This window comes from Poromitra crassiceps (genome assembly GCF_964638095.1).
Source record: "Poromitra crassiceps genome assembly, contig: HAP1_SCAFFOLD_229, whole genome shotgun sequence".
Lineage (NCBI taxonomy): Eukaryota > Metazoa > Chordata > Actinopteri > Beryciformes > Melamphaidae > Poromitra > Poromitra crassiceps.
In genome coordinates, this window is record NW_028152162.1 from 64,499 (window position 1) to 85,114 (window position 20,616).

At 44.9% G+C, this 20,616-nt stretch overlaps 2 protein-coding genes across 7 annotated transcripts in view; both read right to left on the reverse strand.

Moving 5' to 3' along the window:
• Window positions 1-19,255, reverse strand: part of LOC310770795 (uncharacterized protein) — a 42,531-nt gene extending 23,276 nt beyond the window's left edge. Inside the window, exons 1-11 of one of the 3 annotated variants that reach the window (XM_083663503.1) lie at window positions 19,118-19,255; window positions 12,340-12,505; window positions 12,128-12,171; window positions 10,837-11,126; window positions 9,243-9,349; window positions 6,216-6,318; window positions 5,046-5,122; window positions 4,769-4,875; window positions 4,186-4,262; window positions 3,831-3,978; window positions 747-964 (exon numbers count right to left, since the gene is read on the reverse strand). In XM_083663503.1, the coding sequence (XP_083519629.1) occupies window positions 747-964; window positions 3,831-3,871 (259 nt within the window). In that variant the 5' untranslated portion in view covers window positions 3,872-3,978; window positions 4,186-4,262; window positions 4,769-4,875; ... (5 more) ...; window positions 12,340-12,505; window positions 19,118-19,255. Of the gene's footprint in view, window positions 1-746; window positions 965-3,830; window positions 3,979-4,185; window positions 4,263-4,768; window positions 4,876-5,045; window positions 5,123-6,215; window positions 6,319-9,242; window positions 9,350-9,525; window positions 9,658-10,836; window positions 11,127-12,127; window positions 12,172-12,339; window positions 12,506-13,935; window positions 13,954-19,117 lie in introns of those variants that run through there. The other 2 variants (XM_083663504.1, XM_083663505.1) reach the window with 2 other exon arrangements.
• A 378-nt stretch (window positions 19,256-19,633) lies between these two features.
• The window catches only part of LOC310770796 (PDZ domain-containing protein 2-like), a 52,545-nt gene continuing 51,562 nt past the window's right edge, over window positions 19,634-20,616 (reverse strand). For 2 of the 4 annotated variants that reach the window (XM_083663509.1, XM_083663506.1), the window contains exon 7: window positions 19,674-19,762. The gene's annotated coding sequence lies outside the window, so the exon portion shown is untranslated. Of the gene's footprint in view, window positions 19,763-20,616 lie in introns of all 4 variants that reach the window. The other 2 variants (XM_083663508.1, XM_083663507.1) reach the window with 2 other exon arrangements.

The window sequence follows — 20,616 nt, forward strand, 5'->3', positions numbered from 1 at the left end:
ACTTAAAAACGGTTTTCCATCACAAGCTCTCCCATCACATGATGTGTGTGGCAGTATCTTGTGATGAGCTCGTGACTCTTGGCAACAACCAATGAAGTCACAGACAGACAGTATATCATCAAAAAAATCACTACAAGAGTGACGGTAGCAGCACGCCAAAAATTGAGATGCAAGACTTCAGATTTCCACTTTCTTTTTTTATTGAGGGTCAACGCGTTTCGGCATATGTGCCTTCATCAGAGCATGCTCTGCTCTGATGAAGGCACATATGCCGAAACGCGTTTAAATGCAAATTAAAACACCCTGGCCTTTTTATCTCTCTTATTCTTTTGAGCGGAGTGGAGCGGTGAGTGCGAGCGGGTGAAATCTGTATCGAGCGGGGAGCGGTCTGGAGCGGCCGTGAGCGCTGGAGCGGGTGGAAAGGACCGCTCTGGGAGCGAGGAGCGGTAATTATCACCGCTCCGCTACCCTAACCCTCTGGTGTATATATATGTATATATATATATATATATATATATATATATATGCTCTGCTCATTGCTTAACATATTATGTACAGTACTTGCTCTATAGTGAACTTTGTGACAAACGTGTTTCATAAGAAGCTATTCACTTGACTTGTGCATAGATTATCAACGGCAGTCCACCATGACATCATGTTTCCGTTTGAATGTATATCTTAACACACCCCCGCCTGCCATCACATATACGTTCAGAACGTTTGGAAAGCACTACAGTAGAGCTGACCTATGACCCGTGCCACCAGACACAGGATGACAGTGACCGTGACGAAGGTCCAGTTCCAGGAGTGCTGTCCGTCCACCGTGGCCACGCCCAGGAAGTTGAAGATGAGCGTCTCGCTGACGCTGCTCCACATCTTCAGGAAGTACTTGATGGTGGTGTGGGACTTGTGGGATATCTTGGCCTCCACGTAGGGTCGCATCACTGCCCCGCATGCTATCAACCTGTAAGGACAAGGGACAAGATGCTAATGCCTTTTGCATCAGTTGAATGGATAATAAAGTGAGTGAACATTTGATTGTTTTATGAGATTTGAATAGTTTCCTAACTCCTCAGAAAATGTTCGCTCTTCTTTCTGAATCTAGCTTTGATGGTCTTAGTATAAAAGCAAACATTATCAAATCACTGATTATTGCTTCTGAGAATAATATGGGAACAGCAGTGTTTCCCCTAGAAAAATTTCAGGCCTGGAGGGATTTCGAAATGTACCCCGACCGCAACGATGGGGGCCCTCACTGGCAACACTAAACTTTTAGCTAACCTGTTCGCATCCATGTACGCAATGGCATCCCAAGTATCATCATACTATTATGGGATGCGATGCGAACAGTTGTATTATGGGATGTGCGTTTCCCAGGCAACGACACACGTTGACACGTTTTGGAACAGCGCTGCACGCTGGCACAATGCTCCTAAAAGCAAAATGCTTATTGTTTTTAATGATTTGGCATCTTCTATTACTGTCAACACTGTCAACACCAGCATTGTTGTATTGTAATAATATGCCATAAAGGTTTATTGAAATTTTGGGGAAAGCAGGAAAAAAAATCAATCTTTTTTCTGGCCTGGCGGGGGCGCCGTTGGCCTGGAACACACTGGAACAGGCAATCTGAACAAAATAGCATTTTCAACTCTTCTCCAGCAACAAAGGGGAACAGTGATGTCAGAGGTTACTGCATAACAAATTGCTCCAATTTCCAGCCTAAGTTCCATTCTGATCAGAAAACACACACGACAGCCAGAGAGAGACGTCCCCATCCCAGTCTGGTAACCACTTCTACTATCATGTCAAAGATGCATTCTGATCAGGAAAACACACACGACAGCCAGAGAGAGACGTCCCCATCCCAGTCTGGTAACCACTTCTCCATCATGTCAAAGATGCATTCTGATCAGAAAACACACACGACAGCCAGAGAGAGACGTCCCCATCCCAGTCTGGTAACCACTTCTACTATCATGTCAAAGATGCATTCTGATCAGAAAACACACACGACAGCCAGAGAGAGACGTCCCCATCCCAGTCTGGTAACCACTTCTACTATCATGTCAAAGATGCATTCTGATCAGAAAACACACACGACAGCCAGAGAGAGACGTCCCCATCCCAGTCTGGTAACCACTTCTCCATCATGTCAAAGATGCATTCTGATCAGAAAACACACACGACAGCCAGAGAGAGACGTCCCCATCCCAGTCTGGTAACCACTTCTCCATCATGTCAAAGATGCATTCTGATCAGAAAACACACACGACAGCCAGAGAGAGACGTCCCCATCCCAGTCTGGTAACCACTTCTACTATCATGTCAAAGATGCATTCTGATCAGGAAAACACACACGACAGCCAGAGAGAGACGTCCCCATCCCAGTCTGGTAACCACTTCTACTATCATGTCAAAGATGCATTCTGATCAGGAAAACACACACGACAGCCAGAGAGAGATGTCCCCATCCCAGTCTGGTAACCACTTCTCCATCATGTCAAAGATACATTCTGATCAGGAAAACACACACGACAGCCAGAGAGAGACGTCCCCATCCCAGTCTGGTAACCACTTCTCCATCATGTCAAAGATACATTCTGATCAGGAAAACACACACGACAGCCAGAGAGAGATGTCCCCATCCCAGTCTGGTAACCACTTCTACTATCATGTCAAAGATACATTCTGATCAGGAAAACACACACGACAGCCAGAGAGAGATGTCCCCACCCCAGTCTGGTAACCACTTCTACTATCATGTCAAAGATGCAGAGGCCGAAAAACTAATGTCATCCAAGTTGCATAAGGCACTACAGCTGCTCATCATTCCACCTCTACAGCAATATTGGATTGCCTCAGGAGGTCCCTGAAGACCATCAAGGACACAAACCACCCCCACATGTGAACCACATGTTCTCCCTGTTACCCTCAGGGAGGAGATACACTGTCCCAAAAGCACGCACAAATCGCTTGAGGGACAGTTTCTTCCCGCAGGCCACGAGACTCCTTAACATACACAAATAAACTCCCAACAATCATGTAGTAGCTGTACTGCAGCTGCTACCATTACGTATGTTTAATTCTAATTAGGTCTATGCTATTTGCACCTGTGCAAACAGAATGTTTAATTATTAAACATTATTATAATTATGTTTAAATTATGTCTATACTGTTTGCACCTATGTGCAGTGAATATGTCACTGTTTTTTGGCTTGTTTTATTGCTTGTTGTGTCTCTTGTTGTTTTTGCACTCATATGCCCTGCTATTTTGCACTATGTTGTAACGGAGTCTACAGCACAAGAATTTCACACGTGATACTTGTACTACGGACTGGAGTGACAATACAAATCTTGAATCTTGAATCTTGGATTGGCTATAAGGGCATGAGGGAGGGGTGAGAAAAGGAATTGACACTGGGAAGCTGTTTCATGACTCTTATATCAGGGGCTCAGGGGCTCCTGGCCTTTCAACAGACTGTCCTTGACTGAGCGTCTCCGAGGTGCTCTTTTAAGAGAGGCATTAAATAGACCAATGGCCACAGGCAGGAATGATTTCCTGTGCCTCTCCGTATTGCATCTAGGTGGAATCAGTCTCTCACTGAACGTACTCCTGTGTTTGACTAGCACGCCGTGGAGTGGGTGTGAGTCGTTGCTCATGATGGAGCGTAGCCTGGACAACGTTCTCTTCTCTGACACCGCAGTCAGAGAGCCCAGATCCAGCCCCACAATGTCCCTGGCCTTACGGATCAGTTTGTTGAGTCTGTTGGCGTCCGCTGCCTTCAGCCTGCTGCCCCAGCACACAATAGCATACAGTGCTTCCCCACCTGGTTCTACAAGTCCTGGATCTCCCGCTGATGTTTCTCATCCTTGATTTTGGAGATGAGCTCTTGGGTCAGCATCCACTCCTTCGCCCCCTGCTCACTGCAGAGGTCAAAGTAGTGGATTCTCTCCTCCTTCAGGCGTGTTGTCAACCTAAAAGAGACAGGCGAGCAGTGAAACTGTGGGTCAGGCAATTTATACATGAATGAATAAAAACAGCTTCATCAGAAGTCCTGTCGTTTTTTCTGAGTCACAAATGAGAAATGGTCTCTTGTCGTACAACCAGCACTCATGAAAAGAAATGAAAAAAGAAGAGAGACTCACATTCCCTTCAAGTGTTTTGAGTCCTTAGGTGCTTACCTGTTGATCTCTAGCTCCTGTTCCTCACGCTGTCCTTTCAGCTTCTCCAGACTGCGTTTCAACTGGATGTTCTCAGTCTGTATAGATAGATGGTTACAGAGTGAGATGAGAAACAGTAAATGTACAGTATGAAATAGGCCACGCCCATCACGGGGGAAAAGCACAGTTCATTTCCACACACCAGTGTCATTTTCCTTGAATTAAACATAGCTAAAAGCTGTTGTGTGGTGGGCTGCGCAGACAACAAATGTAAAAAAAAATCGCCAGTTAACATTTTTTTGTACTCCCAAGGAAAACAAGGAAGCCATTGAGAATTGGCAAGAAGAAAAATGTGGATGTTGCTGTCAATGAAGTAAGTTGGAGTGTTCATCTTCCGCATATACGATATTTTTGTGCAACACCCGACCATGCACGCGACATAGGAGGAATGCCAGGATTGGAGGGGAGATTGTGTTTTCCCCCGTTTTGGGCGTGGTTTCTGAATGATGGCACGCTCCGCAGTGTCTCTATGGGGGGGAGGTAGGTGGAGTTTAACAGTTTATGAAAACTCATTCAAATTCATGTGTGCTTCTTCATGCTCTACCTTGCTGTTCCAGCTGCTTGGTCAGCACGGCCACATCCTGCTCCATCCGCCAGTTGCTGCAGGCATCGGTCATGAGCAGAAGGTCATGGAGAGGAGACCAGCTGCCACTGGAATGAAGGCAAATTAAAGTATTACATTTTAATGCCAAATATTGTTCCAACTGTAGGGCTGTCCCAAATACTAATTTACCTCTGGATTCAAATGCTAGCCCTACATTACGCCCTTTGAAGACATTTGATAAATCACACAAGCTTTCAGATCAAGTCCAGAATTATACCTGGTTGAAGGAGAAGGCACTGTTTCACAGAACCATGTCGCTGGGCGGTGGGCTGGGAGCTCTGGCTTGTTTGTTAACTGTAAAAAGATTGAAACAAAGTCATGACATTTAGTCTAAAGACAGGTAGGTAATTTTTTATTTATTTATTTCAGGGACAGTGCAACATTAATGAACATTTGCATGTAAATGTGCCGGATTATAGCCTTAGCTAATTTCCATCCGTAGTCCCTCGACAGGTGAGGTACAAAAAAGTTTAAAAAGAAGAAATAGAAAAATTAGTGCATACATAGGGCAACTGACAGGGGTGCAATGTAGGTGACACATACATACACATAGGGTAAAAAGGAGAGGAGACATACATATACATGAAGGAGGCATTTAACTTTGCAATTCAAGTGGGCACATACAGACCTTCAATTCCGGTATGTAATACAAATAAAACAAAAACAGGAAACATTAGGGACATTGACCAAGGTAGACATAGGACTTACAAGGATATATATATACAAAAACAACACATGAAACAAAAGGGTTTAGATATGGTCGCAGTTTTGATTTGATCTGAGCCATGACTTTAACAGCCCCTTAAAGGTGTGAAAACTGCTACTCTCTCTGACTGACATTGGTAGGCTATTCCACAGTTTGCTACCCCTGTAGGACAAAACATTTTGTCCGACAGAGGACCGTCTCAGAGGTAGTTCACAGTCACCTCTCGACGAGCTTCGCGTGGTGTTCTGGGTAGCTCTCCGTTTGATAAAGCATTCTAAAGGAGGTGGTGCTAGCCCATGAAGGATTTTATAAATCATACAGGCAATTTAAAAAAAATTATAATTGTCAAAGCTGAGGAGCTTGTACTTTAGAAGTATATTGCAATGATGGTAAGATAGGTTTCTTATCTAAAATTTGCAGGGCCTTTTTATATAGAGACTCGACGGGCTTCAAGGTGGTTACTCCTGTGAAGGACCAGTGAGGCAGTAGTCTATATGTGCAAAAATCATTGAATGGAGAAAGGTTAGAGCCGCACTGTCAGTCAGAGATGCTCTAATCTGCCTAAAATTGCAGAGATTGAATTTTAGAGTGTTTGATACCTTTTTTATATGACTCTTGAAAGAGAGTCATATAATAATAGCTCGTAAAATAACAGGTTAGTGATGTGAGTGACCCACTTACCCAGCTGTGAAGTGACTTCAGGCCCATGGCCACGTTAATTAGCATGGCTGCCATTTTCCAGTTGAACTGATGAGTTGTAGGAGTTCACTTGTTGGTTTGCAACCTGGCAATGTAAAAAAATATTTAATTATAATTAATGTGAAAATCAACTTTTCTCCATCAGATATAGATCAACACATAAGCACAGTGAAACTATAAAAGGCACTTATAGGAACATGTCCACATATATGTGAGTCACAGCACTAAAACCAGGGTTAGTCAGCAGCATGATAATCGCATTCTGAGAAACATTCAGTCAACAAATGAACTACGGTAACTACATCAGATTTCTCAAGACAGCCTGACACGCCCACACAGTCCGCGGGAGAAAATACACTCTAAAAACTAATTGATTCTCATGACTTTTGCCATGACTGTCAAACCTAAATTTATATACTTTGCGACGTTCATCATCGTTCAAATTTGGCTGGTGGCTTATTAACATAGGGTCCTGTGATGTGATGAACTCAAAATGCTAAATAATAAAGAAATATTTCTGGTTTCCAGGGACTTTAAATATCAACAACTAGCCAACAGATATTATTAAAGCTGGTGGGCTTCATGGAAAGAGTGTGACTCGGTTGACCGTTATATCAAACTGGTAATTCAGTGTCGTTTTATTGCCACACAACTAACGTTATTAGCTCACAACTAACAACTATGTTCCAGGTCATCTCAAAAACAATGCAACGGACACAGCGTAGCGTTACATTAGGCCTTGGCCACACTGATCCGTGGTGTCTGTCCGTGTGCGTTCATTTCTCTGTTCACTTCCATTCATTTTCAATGACAGCTGTCCGACTGTCCGTGGAGTACTCAGAAGCGTACGTATCCAGAAGATTTGCATACGTTTTGATGGACAGAAAGTTGAAGAGGGATGAACTTTTTCTGGATAGACGTATCGGATGGTCGGATAGTCACTGTCCGTTTAGCCAATCAGAGTCGAGGTCTCGAGAGGAGGCGTTCCGAGATTTGTTTCAACTTTTCAAAGAAGATGCCGGCCGAGGCGGTGAAGAAGGCTATAATTAATGCTGTGTACACCATCCCGCTGTTGTCCAACGTGCCACATTGCTCTTAAAGGGCTCGCGCCGCATTAACTACAGTAATAATCACATGGGGGGAAAAAACACATTTTCACATGAGTGGGGCACGCGCAAATACCACCGTGACGTCACGATGTACCAAATCGCCCATTCATTTGAGGGCACAAAAAAAAGCAGGTTTGAACCCATAGAGGGAACTTATGCTGCTGAAATGATAGGGGTTTGTACAATTTTAACAGATTGGTCACAGATGTGGAGATTTTGACCAGAATCCTTCACATACCACCCCAAAAGCCATATATATTGGTTAAAAGCTGAAAAAGGTGTTTGGGGGTTTAGTCCTGCTTTAACTATACTTACTAGTTTCAACTACATTTGCTGGGCAGTCATTATTGGTGTCTACAAAAACAACATTTTGATTGAGTTAAAGGCTACAATGTAACAATGAGAACAATTAGACTACCATAACCTGAACATTACTGAATTTAGTTCATTGATACACAAATTTCAAACCAACTCACTAAGTTAATTTGAACCCAAGTAGCTGCCAAAATAATGGAAGCATTCAAGTAATTGAGGGATGCATTATTATAGAAAGCAGGCTAAATTGGCACCCCCCAATGGGGGGGAAATCGACAGGATGTTTTATTTTATTATTCTCGTGAATTCCTGCCCAGCTTGATCTGCTCTGTGCTGCTTGACGTGACTCTTGAGAGAAGCTAAAATACACAGGCTGATTTGTGGAGCAGAGCGGAGAGCCGCTTCGGGGACGCCTCTGGTGGACACAAGTATTCACTAGACAGGCTACGTCCGCCTCATCTCGCCGTCGTAATGCAACGTTTCCTGGTGGAATCTCAATCTGCCCGGCTGCCCGGCAGAGACTTTAGTCCCAAAAGAGAAAAAAAACTTGAATGGATTTGCATCAAAGGAGATTTAGAAGTGAGTAGACGCAAATCCGTCTGAAGAATAAGTAAGTAGACGCGTCTACCTGCGTTTAACCAGACCGTTTAACGTCTCACATTCAAAGCACTTCATACTCCCAGAGCTGGCGTAAGCCATATAAAAACCCTCTGGCTTTACCCAAAATTAAAACGTCCAGAGTTTGTGTCTTTGAAAACAAACTGCTAAAGCTGCGTTCACACCGACCTATTAAATTTTTTCGCTGGCATCGAGTTTACATACAAAGTCAATGCAAACGAGCGATTGAGCGTATATTCGCCCGGGAGAAAAATCGCTGGGCGTCCGAGCGACAGAGACAGAACGATAGGGCGAAAATACGCCCGAGATGAAATATCCCAACTCGAGCGAAATTACGCTGGCATCAGTCGCTCGCTGTTCAACGCTGATTGGCTGCCGTGTGAGAGTGAGTCAAGGATCACACTGGCTTGGAACAAACCGCTGGTTTATTGTGTGGCAACAAACTGCATTGACAGCTGATTGACAGGCTGACAGCTGACATGAAGTGAAGTCTGTACTACCGGTATAGAGCTCGCATTAGGAGCACGCTGATAGGCTTAGCTTGTAAACAACTACGGTGGCTCGGCCTCGTAGTGGACAAACATCATGACATTGCGTAACGTTATAGCCCCCACATGTCCGTCAATTATTGTGCCTGTTGACGAGCGATTTAAACAGAGCGACAGAGCGATTCCAAAGGGTTGAATCGAGCGACAGAGAGAAAAATAAATATCTCGGTGTGAACACAGCTTAACCAAGGCCAAGACAATAAGCACGTTTCCTTCACAACAACTGGCCAGGTGGCACAATTTCATCTGTTTTCCTCTAGGAGGCAGCCAAACTTCATTTGTCTGAAACATCAAAGCGCTATAATGAAGAAAATGTGAGTTAAGGTTAAGTTCTGGTCCCACACCGGCCCGCCCAGTTGTTTAGTGGTGGAAAAAGCTGAGTGGACTTTCTAGCGGTCTGCAGAGGGAGTGTGTTTTACCCGCATTTCTTCTTCTGGGTGTGTCTTGCTTTGATGAGGGCCAGGATGGCTGCTTCATCATAGTGGTGGTTGCACTTCTTATTCTTCATGGGATTCACCATATCCACCTTGAGAAGCATAATAATGCAATTAGTAAGATAGAACCTAACGAGTGGTTGTCGACTCAACATGGGGTCTGGGGACCATCAGGGGGTCCCCAGTAAGCTGGTGATTTGTTAAAGTTAAACATTTCATTGACAGGGTGGGTCTGGGTAGTGTAGAGGTATAATAAGCACTCGCCTACCACCACGGAGACCCGGGTTCAATTCCCGGGCAGCGGTATTTTCGGCGTGCTCAAGACGTTCCTACAGACACAATTGCCCGTGTCTATCGGTGGGAAGCCAGCGGCGTATGAGTCCTGGTCGCTGCACTAGCACCTCCTCTGGTCAGTTGGGGCGCCTGTTCGGGGGGGAGGGGAACAAGCTAGTTCACACGACTTCATCATCTGTCAATAATGCCCCGACCCACCTCACCAGGTAGGACTATGTGAACATGGGTGAAAAGACGAGGGTAGTAAACATTATCCAGCTGTTTGGGTGTGTTATCGTCAAAAACCCAGTCTAGCATCATCTCTGTTGAAATTTTACTTCCAGGCAGGGGGGGGATATTTAGTGATTTGGGGGCAAGTGCAGCAGACAGATAGTGTCTTGCTTTATTTGTATTTTGCTTTCCCTAGCTGAATGTTGGTATTGGCAGTGGTAGGAGATTTAAATTCTTATATAATGCTGGATATTTAAATTAATAATAAAAACGCACCCATTAAGATTTTGCACCTTTTTTTCTTTCTCCAACTCTCTTTCTTATAGTATATAAATAATCTGATGCAAAAAACAATCGGGACACCCTCCACGTGAACATGCAAAACGGAGGGTTAAGGGCCAAGGGGTGACTTATCATTATGAGAACATGAAGTAGCTATGTAACGAACCTCCCGTGCTGCCGACAGCCTGCTCTGTTTGCTGTCCGAGTGTCCGTCACATAGATAACATCTCCCGCTTTATCTCCCGCTGCTGTTTGTAATCGATATATGGCCTTATTCCATACAAGCAGCAATTTAATTGAATCGTCCATAATCTTGAAATCAGATCATATCTCTATGCTAAGATAGGCTGCTACGCTACAAAACACAACAGACGGAGTGAACTCTGACCTGCCCCGGGTGTGCTTCATGAGAAGAAGCGAGAAGCGCTTCTGTTTGGTAACAGAATAAGAAGAGAAAACCACAGAAGAAGAACATAAGCACATCTGAGGTTCATTACATAGCTAATTCATGTTCCCATAATTATATAACAACCAACTGCGAGGTGACAGAAAATATGTTATTTACAGTGTGAACGACATATGCCCCATTTACGCCTGTTTTGGCCAGTTCCAGGACTCTACTTGGATCTGAATATCTTCTAGGGAGATCAGAATGAAACCAAAGTTATTTGGGCGAGTAAAACATATTTTAAGCTGGAAATAAGGTCTGGGGTGTAAAAAACAGGAATTCTCCTTTAAGAATGAACAATAGAGCGACTTGTCAGTGGGACGACAAAGACGGGAGGACGTTCACCCAAGCCTTAAGTGGGGGGTTGAGTCAGTCAGGGGGTGAGTTCCTCCATGGCTCCTCCTCGCAGGGCGCTGGACATGGCCCTACTGCGGGCCAGCCTGGAGTTGGAGGGAGGAGAGAGCCTCATGGAGCAGACCAGGGCTCCCACCTCCTCCTGCTTCTCGTCGTGCTGGAGCCTCATGGAGCAGACCAGGGCTTCCACCTCCTCCTGCTGCTCCTCGTGCTGGGACAGCTGCCGGTTGAAGGCGATAGCGTGCGCAGCGAACTGGGTCAAGTCTTTGGTGCTGCTGTTCCTGTCAGGAGAGAGAAGGGAGAAGAGCATCTGTAAGATCATGGATGCCTGTCTTTAACTAACTCTTCTGGTCCGAAAACGCCTACTGTCCGTTTGGAGTATGAAGACAAACAGTTTTGGGGACTCCAGAACGGGAGAACTCTCTCACACACACACACACACACACACACACACACACACACACACACACACACACACACACACACACACACACACACACACACACACACACACACACACGCGGTTGAATGCTCTCATTTAGGACACTTCATGCCCAAAAGAACATGTGGGGCCAAGTAAAAGTTAGCTTTCCTGCTCAGGACTAGACAGGAAGTGGTGCGATTTTGCTGCGTCAAGTTACCTACTGTAGGAGTTAACCAGGGTGAGACAGGAAGTAGAGCGATTTTGCCTTCAGAGTAAAAGCTTAGATTGTGAAACTTTTTTTCAGATTTCCCCTCCATTTGTACTTGGCCAATTTCCCCCTGCTGCCCAGGGTCACTGCTCCACCCTCTGCCAATCTGGGGAGAGCCGTAGACTAGCTCCATGCTTCCTCCAAGACATGCCAGCCGCTTCAGGACACATACCCTTAATCTGGCTTCCCACCCGCAGACCCATTGCCCGACACCCGACGGTAACCCGGGGGCGCGAACCTGCGACCCTCATGTTGGTAGGCAGGGAATCTACCGCTACACTACCCGGACGGCCTAGATTGTGAAACTTTTGAGAAAAGTTGGAAAATAAAGCTGGGCTGTGCAGAGCAACAGAAAAGGTTTGAGAGGTATAAAAGTATAATGTAATAGTATAAACGCACCACACATTGTCCAGTCTTCAGAAAGTAATACAATTATTTATGTATTATGTATTAATTAATTTAATTTAATTAATTAAAATGTATTTATCAATGTCCTTTGTTGCTCTGTAAAGCACTTTGCACAAGCACTGACAATTGTTTAAAGGGCTTTAGAGATGAATTTGACAGTTTTCAAAGCTATCTGCTTTTACCTTTGGAGAAAATGAGGAGTTGGAAGATCTCTCTCTGGAGCATTCTGGGGAAATGAAAACACCAGCATGGGTTCTTCATGTACACTTTAACTTTTAAATAACCACAAAATAAAGACTGTGAAATAAACTCCTAATTGTATTACTAATAAATGCCACTGGATGAATTAGAGTACCAGTAGTCATGTGTAAATACAAGTTTAGAAGACACCTACCCCCTGCACCCAGGGGTGCTGGAGGACCTGAGCAGCACTGAGACGCAGAGTGGCATCCCGGACCAGCAGCTTGGATATGAGGTCTTTGGCTCCCTCTGAGATGTGAGCCCAGTCCTTGTCTGGAAACTCATACTTGGCCCTCCTGGATGCTCTCAAACAGGTGACTCTGAGGAGAGATAATATCCCAGAAAATTGGTTAAAGCCCCAATCAGTAAGATTTTTGACATTTTTTACTGAAATATAACAGCTTTTTATTCACAGGACATGGTAGATTGACTTTTAATAGGGAGACCCTCGTCTTTATTTATCCCACACCGCCCTCCATTGGCCAGCACTGGGACTAAGCAGTTTGTCTGTCACGTCCCGTAGCAAGAAAAAAGAAAAAAGAGAAGCATGCGCTGTACAGCGGAAGCGCTGTGCTCATGAAAACGAGGAAGTAACTCGATTCGGATTTGCTACGAAAATGATGTTTCACCCGATGTCACAACATGTACATAGAGCTTTCTGGCGCTGTGTTTTGTTGACTTTGAACAGCGATATCGTTATCGATACTAATGCACGCAGAGGGCGCAGTTGGAAACTTACTGAATGGGGCTTTAATATTGTTCATATATCACAGTTTCGTAGTGTTACAGTCATCCCCCTTTCGCATGTAGATATGATCAATATTTATGTCTATTTGTTGTGGCTGTTCATCTTTTGATCTGCTCTGCTCATTTAGAAGGATATAGAGGCACCCTTTATACCTCTATATCACCTCTTTGTCCGTATGGTGCCTTTTTGTCCATACGGGGCTGCCATAGGCGTACTTAAAATGGCGTCTGCCTCGGCCCTCGAGAGGTCAGTCTGGTACGCACAACCACATCACCTGTGGACAGTTAATATTAGTGTCTGTCTCATTTTGCTTTGCTTTGTCACGTCTGTCCGGTCTCGTGTTTATGGGACGTCTTTGATCACGTGAGGACGGTCCTGGATCCCCTCACGTAGGATGCTTCTGGAGGCCACATCAGCTAAAGCCTCCAACCTACAGTATAGCAGACTCCAAACTAATTCAACCCTACTCAACGCATGCCTACATTCACCCATTCACTAGGGCTGGCACGGATCACGGATAATCCGTGACCCGTACGGATCAGCCCCCACGGTTCGGAACGCGGTTCGGAACATCAATAGTCCGCGGACCCCCCCCCCCCTTCGTTTCATTTAACGTTTAATGTTAGTGTATGAGAACGCCCAGCGCAGCCAGACACAGACAGGCATAATCATGGCAAGCACAATTGAGCTTCCTCATCCCTTGTCGCTGCTGTAAAGTATGTCTGAAGGCTGTGGCTAGTGGCTACTAAAGACAGAGTCACACAAACTTATTTCAACACCTCTGAAAAAGCACAGGAATGCGATCAGCGTGTTGCGCGCTGCACAAGATAACGAGAGCCACAACACACACACACACACACACACACACACACGCGCGCACACGTTTCACAAACACATTATCACCGGACGGTGAAATGTTGCCTTAGGACACATAACAACAAAACAACACGTGGGGCCACTGAGTAGCTTAACGTAGCATCAACGTTATATTTCCAGACTGACCTGGTCTGGTCTGTAGGTCTGTACCCGTGTCATGTGACTGGTGCAAGCAACAGCCACGAAGTTAGGCATAGCAGTGCCACCTAAAACAGGAAGTTGGGTCGTTCTGCCTTCAGAGTAAAAGCATACATTGTGTCACTTATGAGAAAAAAATATTTTTTGAGCTGTGCAGGGCAACAAATGGTTAGAGAATTATAATAGTATTAAAAAAATCTAATCGAAAATCTAATTTTGAGAGAAAAAATCTGATATATATATTTTTTTGCTGATCCGAAAAATCCGTGATCCGTGGCTCAAAATCCGTCACGCGATCCGATCCGTGGGTTTTCTGATCCGTGCCAGCCCTACCATTCACACACACATTCATACACCAGTGGCGGCAAGCTACCATGCAGGGTGCTGGCACAGCCATCGGGAGCAATTTGGGGTTCAGTGCCTTGCACAAGGACACTTCGACGTGTGGACTGGAGGAGCCGGGGATGGAACCACCAACCTTCTGATTAGTGGACGACCCGCTCTACCTCCTGAGCCACAGCTGCCTACATAATATGTTATCTAGACAGAAAGAAAAGTTTTCTGTCAATAGATGAGTTCTATTTAGAAAAGGTTCTATTTGGAAAGGAACATTTCCCCCCCACAAAGACACACTACCTTCTAACGGTGCAAACACACTGGAAATGGAAGCATGTGGATAGTTTAATTTCGGCGTCCTTGTTAACGGAGTAGACGGACCACACCGGCCGTGGCGTGGCACGGGGTGGGACCACACCGGCCGTGGCGTGGCACGGGGTGGGACCACACCGGCCGTGGCGTGGCACGGGGTGGGACCACACCGGCCGTGGCGTGGCACGGGGTGGGACCACACCGGCTGTGGCGTGGCACGGGGCGGGCGGCTCCTGCCCTGCAGCGAGCGTTTCTGCGTCTGGCCTATTTTTGACACGAGCGGTCACGTGCAGCCAGGCATGAAGTCAGTACAAGTTGTGACATTTATCATCGTTTTCAAAGACTCGACTCACGTATGCCCCTGGGTTTCTGTTGCAGTAGAGTGTGAGGGGGCTGTTACAGGAATAAGTGATTTATTTTTCATTGTAGCTATGTAGCTAGAAATATAACCATAAAGCAGTGGTTTATTTTGGCCTTGAAGGCAATAATAAGCTGAAACATAATTTAAATGTAATGTAACACCCATCTATGTTTTACTATCATTACCATCCATTTGCAGATTGTGGGTTTGAATACAACATTTCTAATTCTAACCAATAAAGACTTGTTTGGATTAACAAGAACTGTGATAGTTTAAAAAGCTGACCACCAAAGATCAAATGTATACCAACCACCTACTACTCTCCACCTCTTAAAATGTTAGACTTGGGAATGTTGTTCCTGTTTTTAATTTAAGAGCAATTCTTATGCTTAGGAATAGGGATGCACCGATCCACATTTTTCACTTCCGATCCGATTCCGATACCTGAATTTGGATATCTGCCGATACCGATATTATTCCGATACCGATATTTTTCTTGAATATACAGCATAGGCAAAGATTTGGCCAATTAAAGATTTTTTTTTAAATATAGGCCTACCTTGCAAAAAGCAGACAAAATAAAGAAAATATACAAGGCAAAGAAGGATAGTATTATACATGGGCCCGTGCTGGAATTGCAAAAAAAAAAAATATATATATATATATATATATATACCGTAAATTCCGGACTATAACCCGCGGCTTTTTTCCCGTTTTTTGGCCTTTTTTGGCCCCTGCGGCTTATATAACGGTGCGGCTTATCTATGGATTTTTTCCCCCCAAAAAAAAAAAATCTCTCTTTTTTAGCACTCTTTCTAACTATAAATCCACTTCTGTTTTAATTTCCTCTCTTGCCCTCTTTTAACAACATAACATAACATAACATAACATAACACAACACAGGTAAGCAGAAAGAAAAAGACGAAAGAAAGAAAGAAGCAATCACCGCCATGAATGAGGAAATGACTCACCTGCTGGAGGCTGGAGATACACGGCTTGGGCTAAACTTTTACTCCGTGAAACACTATCGATTAAGTCCGACATCGCTCAGAGGTTTGAGCAGCTTGAAAACAAGTTTGAAAACGTGCAGAAGTCCATCCACTCACTCACTAAAGAAAATAATGCAACCGTGAACAGAGTTTCTAAAAAAAGCGCATCAGCGCACTGGAGGACAAAAACAACACAGTGAGTCCGAAAGTGGATAAAATGCAAAAACATCGAAACGCTGCACACGCAGGTTGATGACTTAATCAGCAGGAGTAAAAGAAATAACATTCGCCTGATCAATGTAAAAGAGGGAGCTGAGATTGGTGACATGGACGCTTTCGTGGCAAAATCCTGTGTTACATGGACCTGAAGGAAGGCGAGAAACACCAGAGGTGGACAGGGCACACCGGGCGCCTCGGCCACGTCCAGACCCCGGCCTGCCACCGAGGGCCATCTTCATCTGCCTACTCCGCTGGCCCGACCGTCAACTCATCCTCCAGGCTGCGGTATATATATACGGTAAGCAGAAGCACATTGTTTTGTTTTAAAGTTGAAGGCTACATGCCATTTGTTCATTGGAAATGGTTGCATACTTTAATAAAGGAGAATATGTTGAAGAAATATCAGTCTGTTTTTTTTACCGTGGTACCGAAATTGGTACAGAGTACCGTGGAAATTCACTAGTACCGGTACCGAGTCGACTACTGAATTATTGGTACCGTGACATCACTAATTCTCTACAGTATCTCTATACAGTATATTCATTCTGTGAACCAGAAGAGGTTGCACTGGAAAGGACCGGCAGAGAGAGAGGGCGTGGCCTAAAGGACCAGCAGAGAGAGAGGGAGTGGCCTACCTTTCCTGGCCACCACATCCGCATCAATGATGGGGCATCCGAGCTCCCGCAGCATTGAAGACACTGTGCTCTTCCCTGAGGCGATACCGCCGGTCAGTCCCACCAAAAACATCTGGAGGCAAAGGTCAAAGGTCAGGATGTTACCAGAATCACTATCCATATTTACGGTCGGTGGTTCAAAGCCAAAGCCACACAAAAAACTGGAAAAATATTGTCTATTTTGTTGTATTATTAAAAACATAATAGCCTCAAACTGAGAGAGAAAAAAGTCAGAGCATGGTTAACTTGAACAGATTAAAAATACCTGCATACAAGAAAAATACACATCTGCAGATTAACAGGTTGTGCATTTGATGTATATAAAAAAAATAGATCCACACATAATAGTGTCTATTAAAAGCAAATGAAAGGGGATACATTTACAAAAACAGAGTATGGGAAATAAGTAAAAAATCTGTGCAAAAGGGTCTGTTGTACTGCTGTGGTAAGGCTTTAATAACAAGAAGATATAAAACAAGAGCGGCTCAAAGCCATCTATAACTTAATTGGGGGCTAGTGGACTGGACTGGTACATTAATTTCTAGAACATCTAGTTAGGGGCCATAGTGCAGCATGCTGTGTAACGTTACATTGAAAAATATAATTCTATTCTGGAGTGGAAGAGGATTTAGGAATGCATTATAACCATCTAAAATGAGGAAAAAACAACACCAAAGCCTAACTGGGAAACATGTCGAGGAAATCTTTTAAAACTGTAAATAAAAGATTGTCAGTGGGTAAAGCTATGCTGAACAACAACCCTGTTGAGTTGATCGGAAAAACTGTATGTAAATAATGTATGTGACTAGTTACTGAATTGTTACTTTCTCATGCTACCAGGAGGCAACACGCTCTCTGCTGTAAAAGTAACGTTACTACACAGCTGATGTTGGGCTCAGCAGCCAATTTATGGTGTCAGACTTGTTTGAGAGATTTGGAAAGTTATCGTTAGGTGGAAGGTTGTTCTTGGTTCAATGGGTATCTAAACCCCCGAGGCTTAACGTTAACAGAGCCTTACTTAATTTGTAATTAAATTCAAAAGCATTGTGACACTTTACTGTTTAGAGACTAGGGTTATTTGACCCTGCTTTCCAAATAGATAATAACTAATTAGCCTTTTCGCCTTACCTTATACGTGCGGCACTCCCTAACGTTAGTTGAACTGAAATTACAATGGAAATCCGTGCACAGGAGCCAGAGTGGGGAAGACGAAGTAAACAAACAAGCTTGCTAAACAAGCTAGCGTTAGCACAAGTGTATAGGTCAATACGACCACATGTGAGCAAATTATGCCGCAGCCATTTCCACCTCGAAATAAAACAATATGCAGTCAGATGAACAGGTTTAAACGACGCGTATTTCTTAAAACTGCTATCTAGAACTTTGAACTATAACGCATAGTCGAGTCGACTGGCTAACTGCAGTGCTAACAACCTAGCGCTAGACAGGAGCTCGCATCACAAACAATCTTCTTCTTCTTCTTCTTCTTCTTCTTCTTCTATTAGCTTTCCGGCAGACTGGATGCCTTGCGGCACATTGCTGCCTCTCACAGGCAAAGAACTTTTATGCTCTTTGTCACAGGTCTTCTTCTTCTTCTTCTTCTTTCAGATTTTCAGCAGTATAGTGTCAGACTTGGCGTCTTACTGCCCTCCGCAGGTGAAAGATATCAATTATGAAAAAATAAATAGTGTCCACCACCCCCCAATGTGCTCCAGTTAATAATATATTATTGTCCATACTGTCACTCAGACCCAGTTGTCCGGGTTTCCGCAAAAGCATCCCTCAGTATTTTATCGATCTCTGCTCCAGATACATCCACCACATTTAAGAACCTCTTAGCAGCGTCAAGCACCATCTCAATCCTCTCCGTCTTCCCACTCAAATTAGCAGCACAGTTTATAACCATGGCTATGAAAGCCAGGAATTGCTTCTTTTCCATGCAAATGACATTACTCTGGTTAGTTTGTCCCTTTTCCCTCTCCGGTTGTTTTTGCTCTGATTCTTTCTTTCTCTCCTCTGACATCTTAACTGCCTCTGCATATGATATTCCATTTTCCTCTCTAATCTTGCTCACTATTCTTTGCTCAACTCTTTTAGGGCACTGTGCTGACCCCACATGATGATTTCCGCCACAATGCAAGCACTGCACCTCATCTTTTCCTTTTCCTACCATACACCTTTTTCCATCACAATACTTGTCCCCACACCTCCCACAAATCGAACGTCCGCCACATAACCGGGGTGAAATTGGTTTTATATTCGATATTCGCCTGTTTTACCTCCAGGAGGCTTTGTGTTGTCGGGGAGGACGAAGACCCCCGTCTTCTCCTCATCCTGCGGGCTGCCTCCTCCGGCCAGGGGGAGTGTGTCTACGTCCGTCTCCGTGTCGGTGGATGTGGAGGGCACCAGCGTGATGCCTTGAGGGTTCATGTCATGGAACCAGGCCATGATGTTGCCCAGCAGGTTAGCGTTGGCCGCCGCCGCCGAGGACGGGTCGCGGCTGTCGCATGCGGTCCAGTCTGTGGTGTCGCTGGAGGACGAGAAGAGGCCCGTGGATGAGTTGCTGCCGCCCGGGGCCACCGGGATGGGCACGGAGCCGCCGTAGCTCCGCCGGTGACTCTCCGAGTGCCGAGACGCCACGGAGACACTGGCCGAGTACTGGCTGTTGATGTTGCCCAGCCTGGCCAGGTTATCTCCCAGCTCCAGCAGCTCTGAGCTGCTCAGCGAAGCTCTGGGGAGGACCTCCACTCCACGCCTGGAGCGCTCCGCTCCAGCCGGGAGGGCAGCGAGGTGCTGATGGCGCCGAGCGACGCTTCGTTGGCGAGGAACTGGTGGCTGGCCCCGCCCGCCATCGCAGAGTCCTGGAGTGACAGCTGGATGGCCAGGAGAATGTTAGGGTCATCGTCATCTAAAGAACCAAGAGCCTGGAACACGACAGAAAAAACCTGTTTAGCATTTATGCAACCAGGTGAAAAACAATCAAAACATCTGGAAGACTGACCGCAAAGGCGAGACCCTTTTACTTGATTATCATAGTTGTCATCGTCGTCGTGCTTAGAATTGCACCAGTTTGACAACTATAGTGTCACTACTTTTTCAACCATTTTTTGTAAGGGAGGATGCCCATGGAAATGGCACTGAAAGAAACTAGGAAAGTACCTGTGCCCACACACCTAACACCCACATTCAGAGGAATCCTGTTAAGTGAGAAATGAAATGCAGACGTTGCATAAAATAGCCACAGCTATGGCAACGTTTCACAGATGTTGCTCTTAAAAGCGGATTATACTCCATTAGCCCTTCTCCTAATGTCTCCCGCGGGTGGGGCTTGAGCAGAGCACACACACGCAGACACACTGACAAACATACATTTGCATAATGTCCCAAGATGCATTGTGGCATTCATAAGTTGACAAGGAAGCAACCAGATGAAGCTAAATAAGTGGTAGCTGTATTTAAGAGTATTGTTAACTGGTGAGATGATGCAATGCATGTACCTGCACCTCATTAAGGCAGTGTGTTCAGTTCACTTCAGTGTGCCCCACATTTTAGTTCAGCTTGACCATGTTGCCGTTTAAACCTCCTTAGTTCGTCCTGTGTGTTCCAGTTTGTGACATTCGTTCTAGGATTGAGTCCATGCTGTAAAGTAAGTGTCTGTTGTTGTTTTTATGTTAAATCTTGCCAGTTTCACCGTGTGTCTACGTGTGCTCAGCATGAGGAGAGATATTTCCGTTGCAATTGTCACAATGCTTATCTGGTAGCTAATTGACTGGAGTAT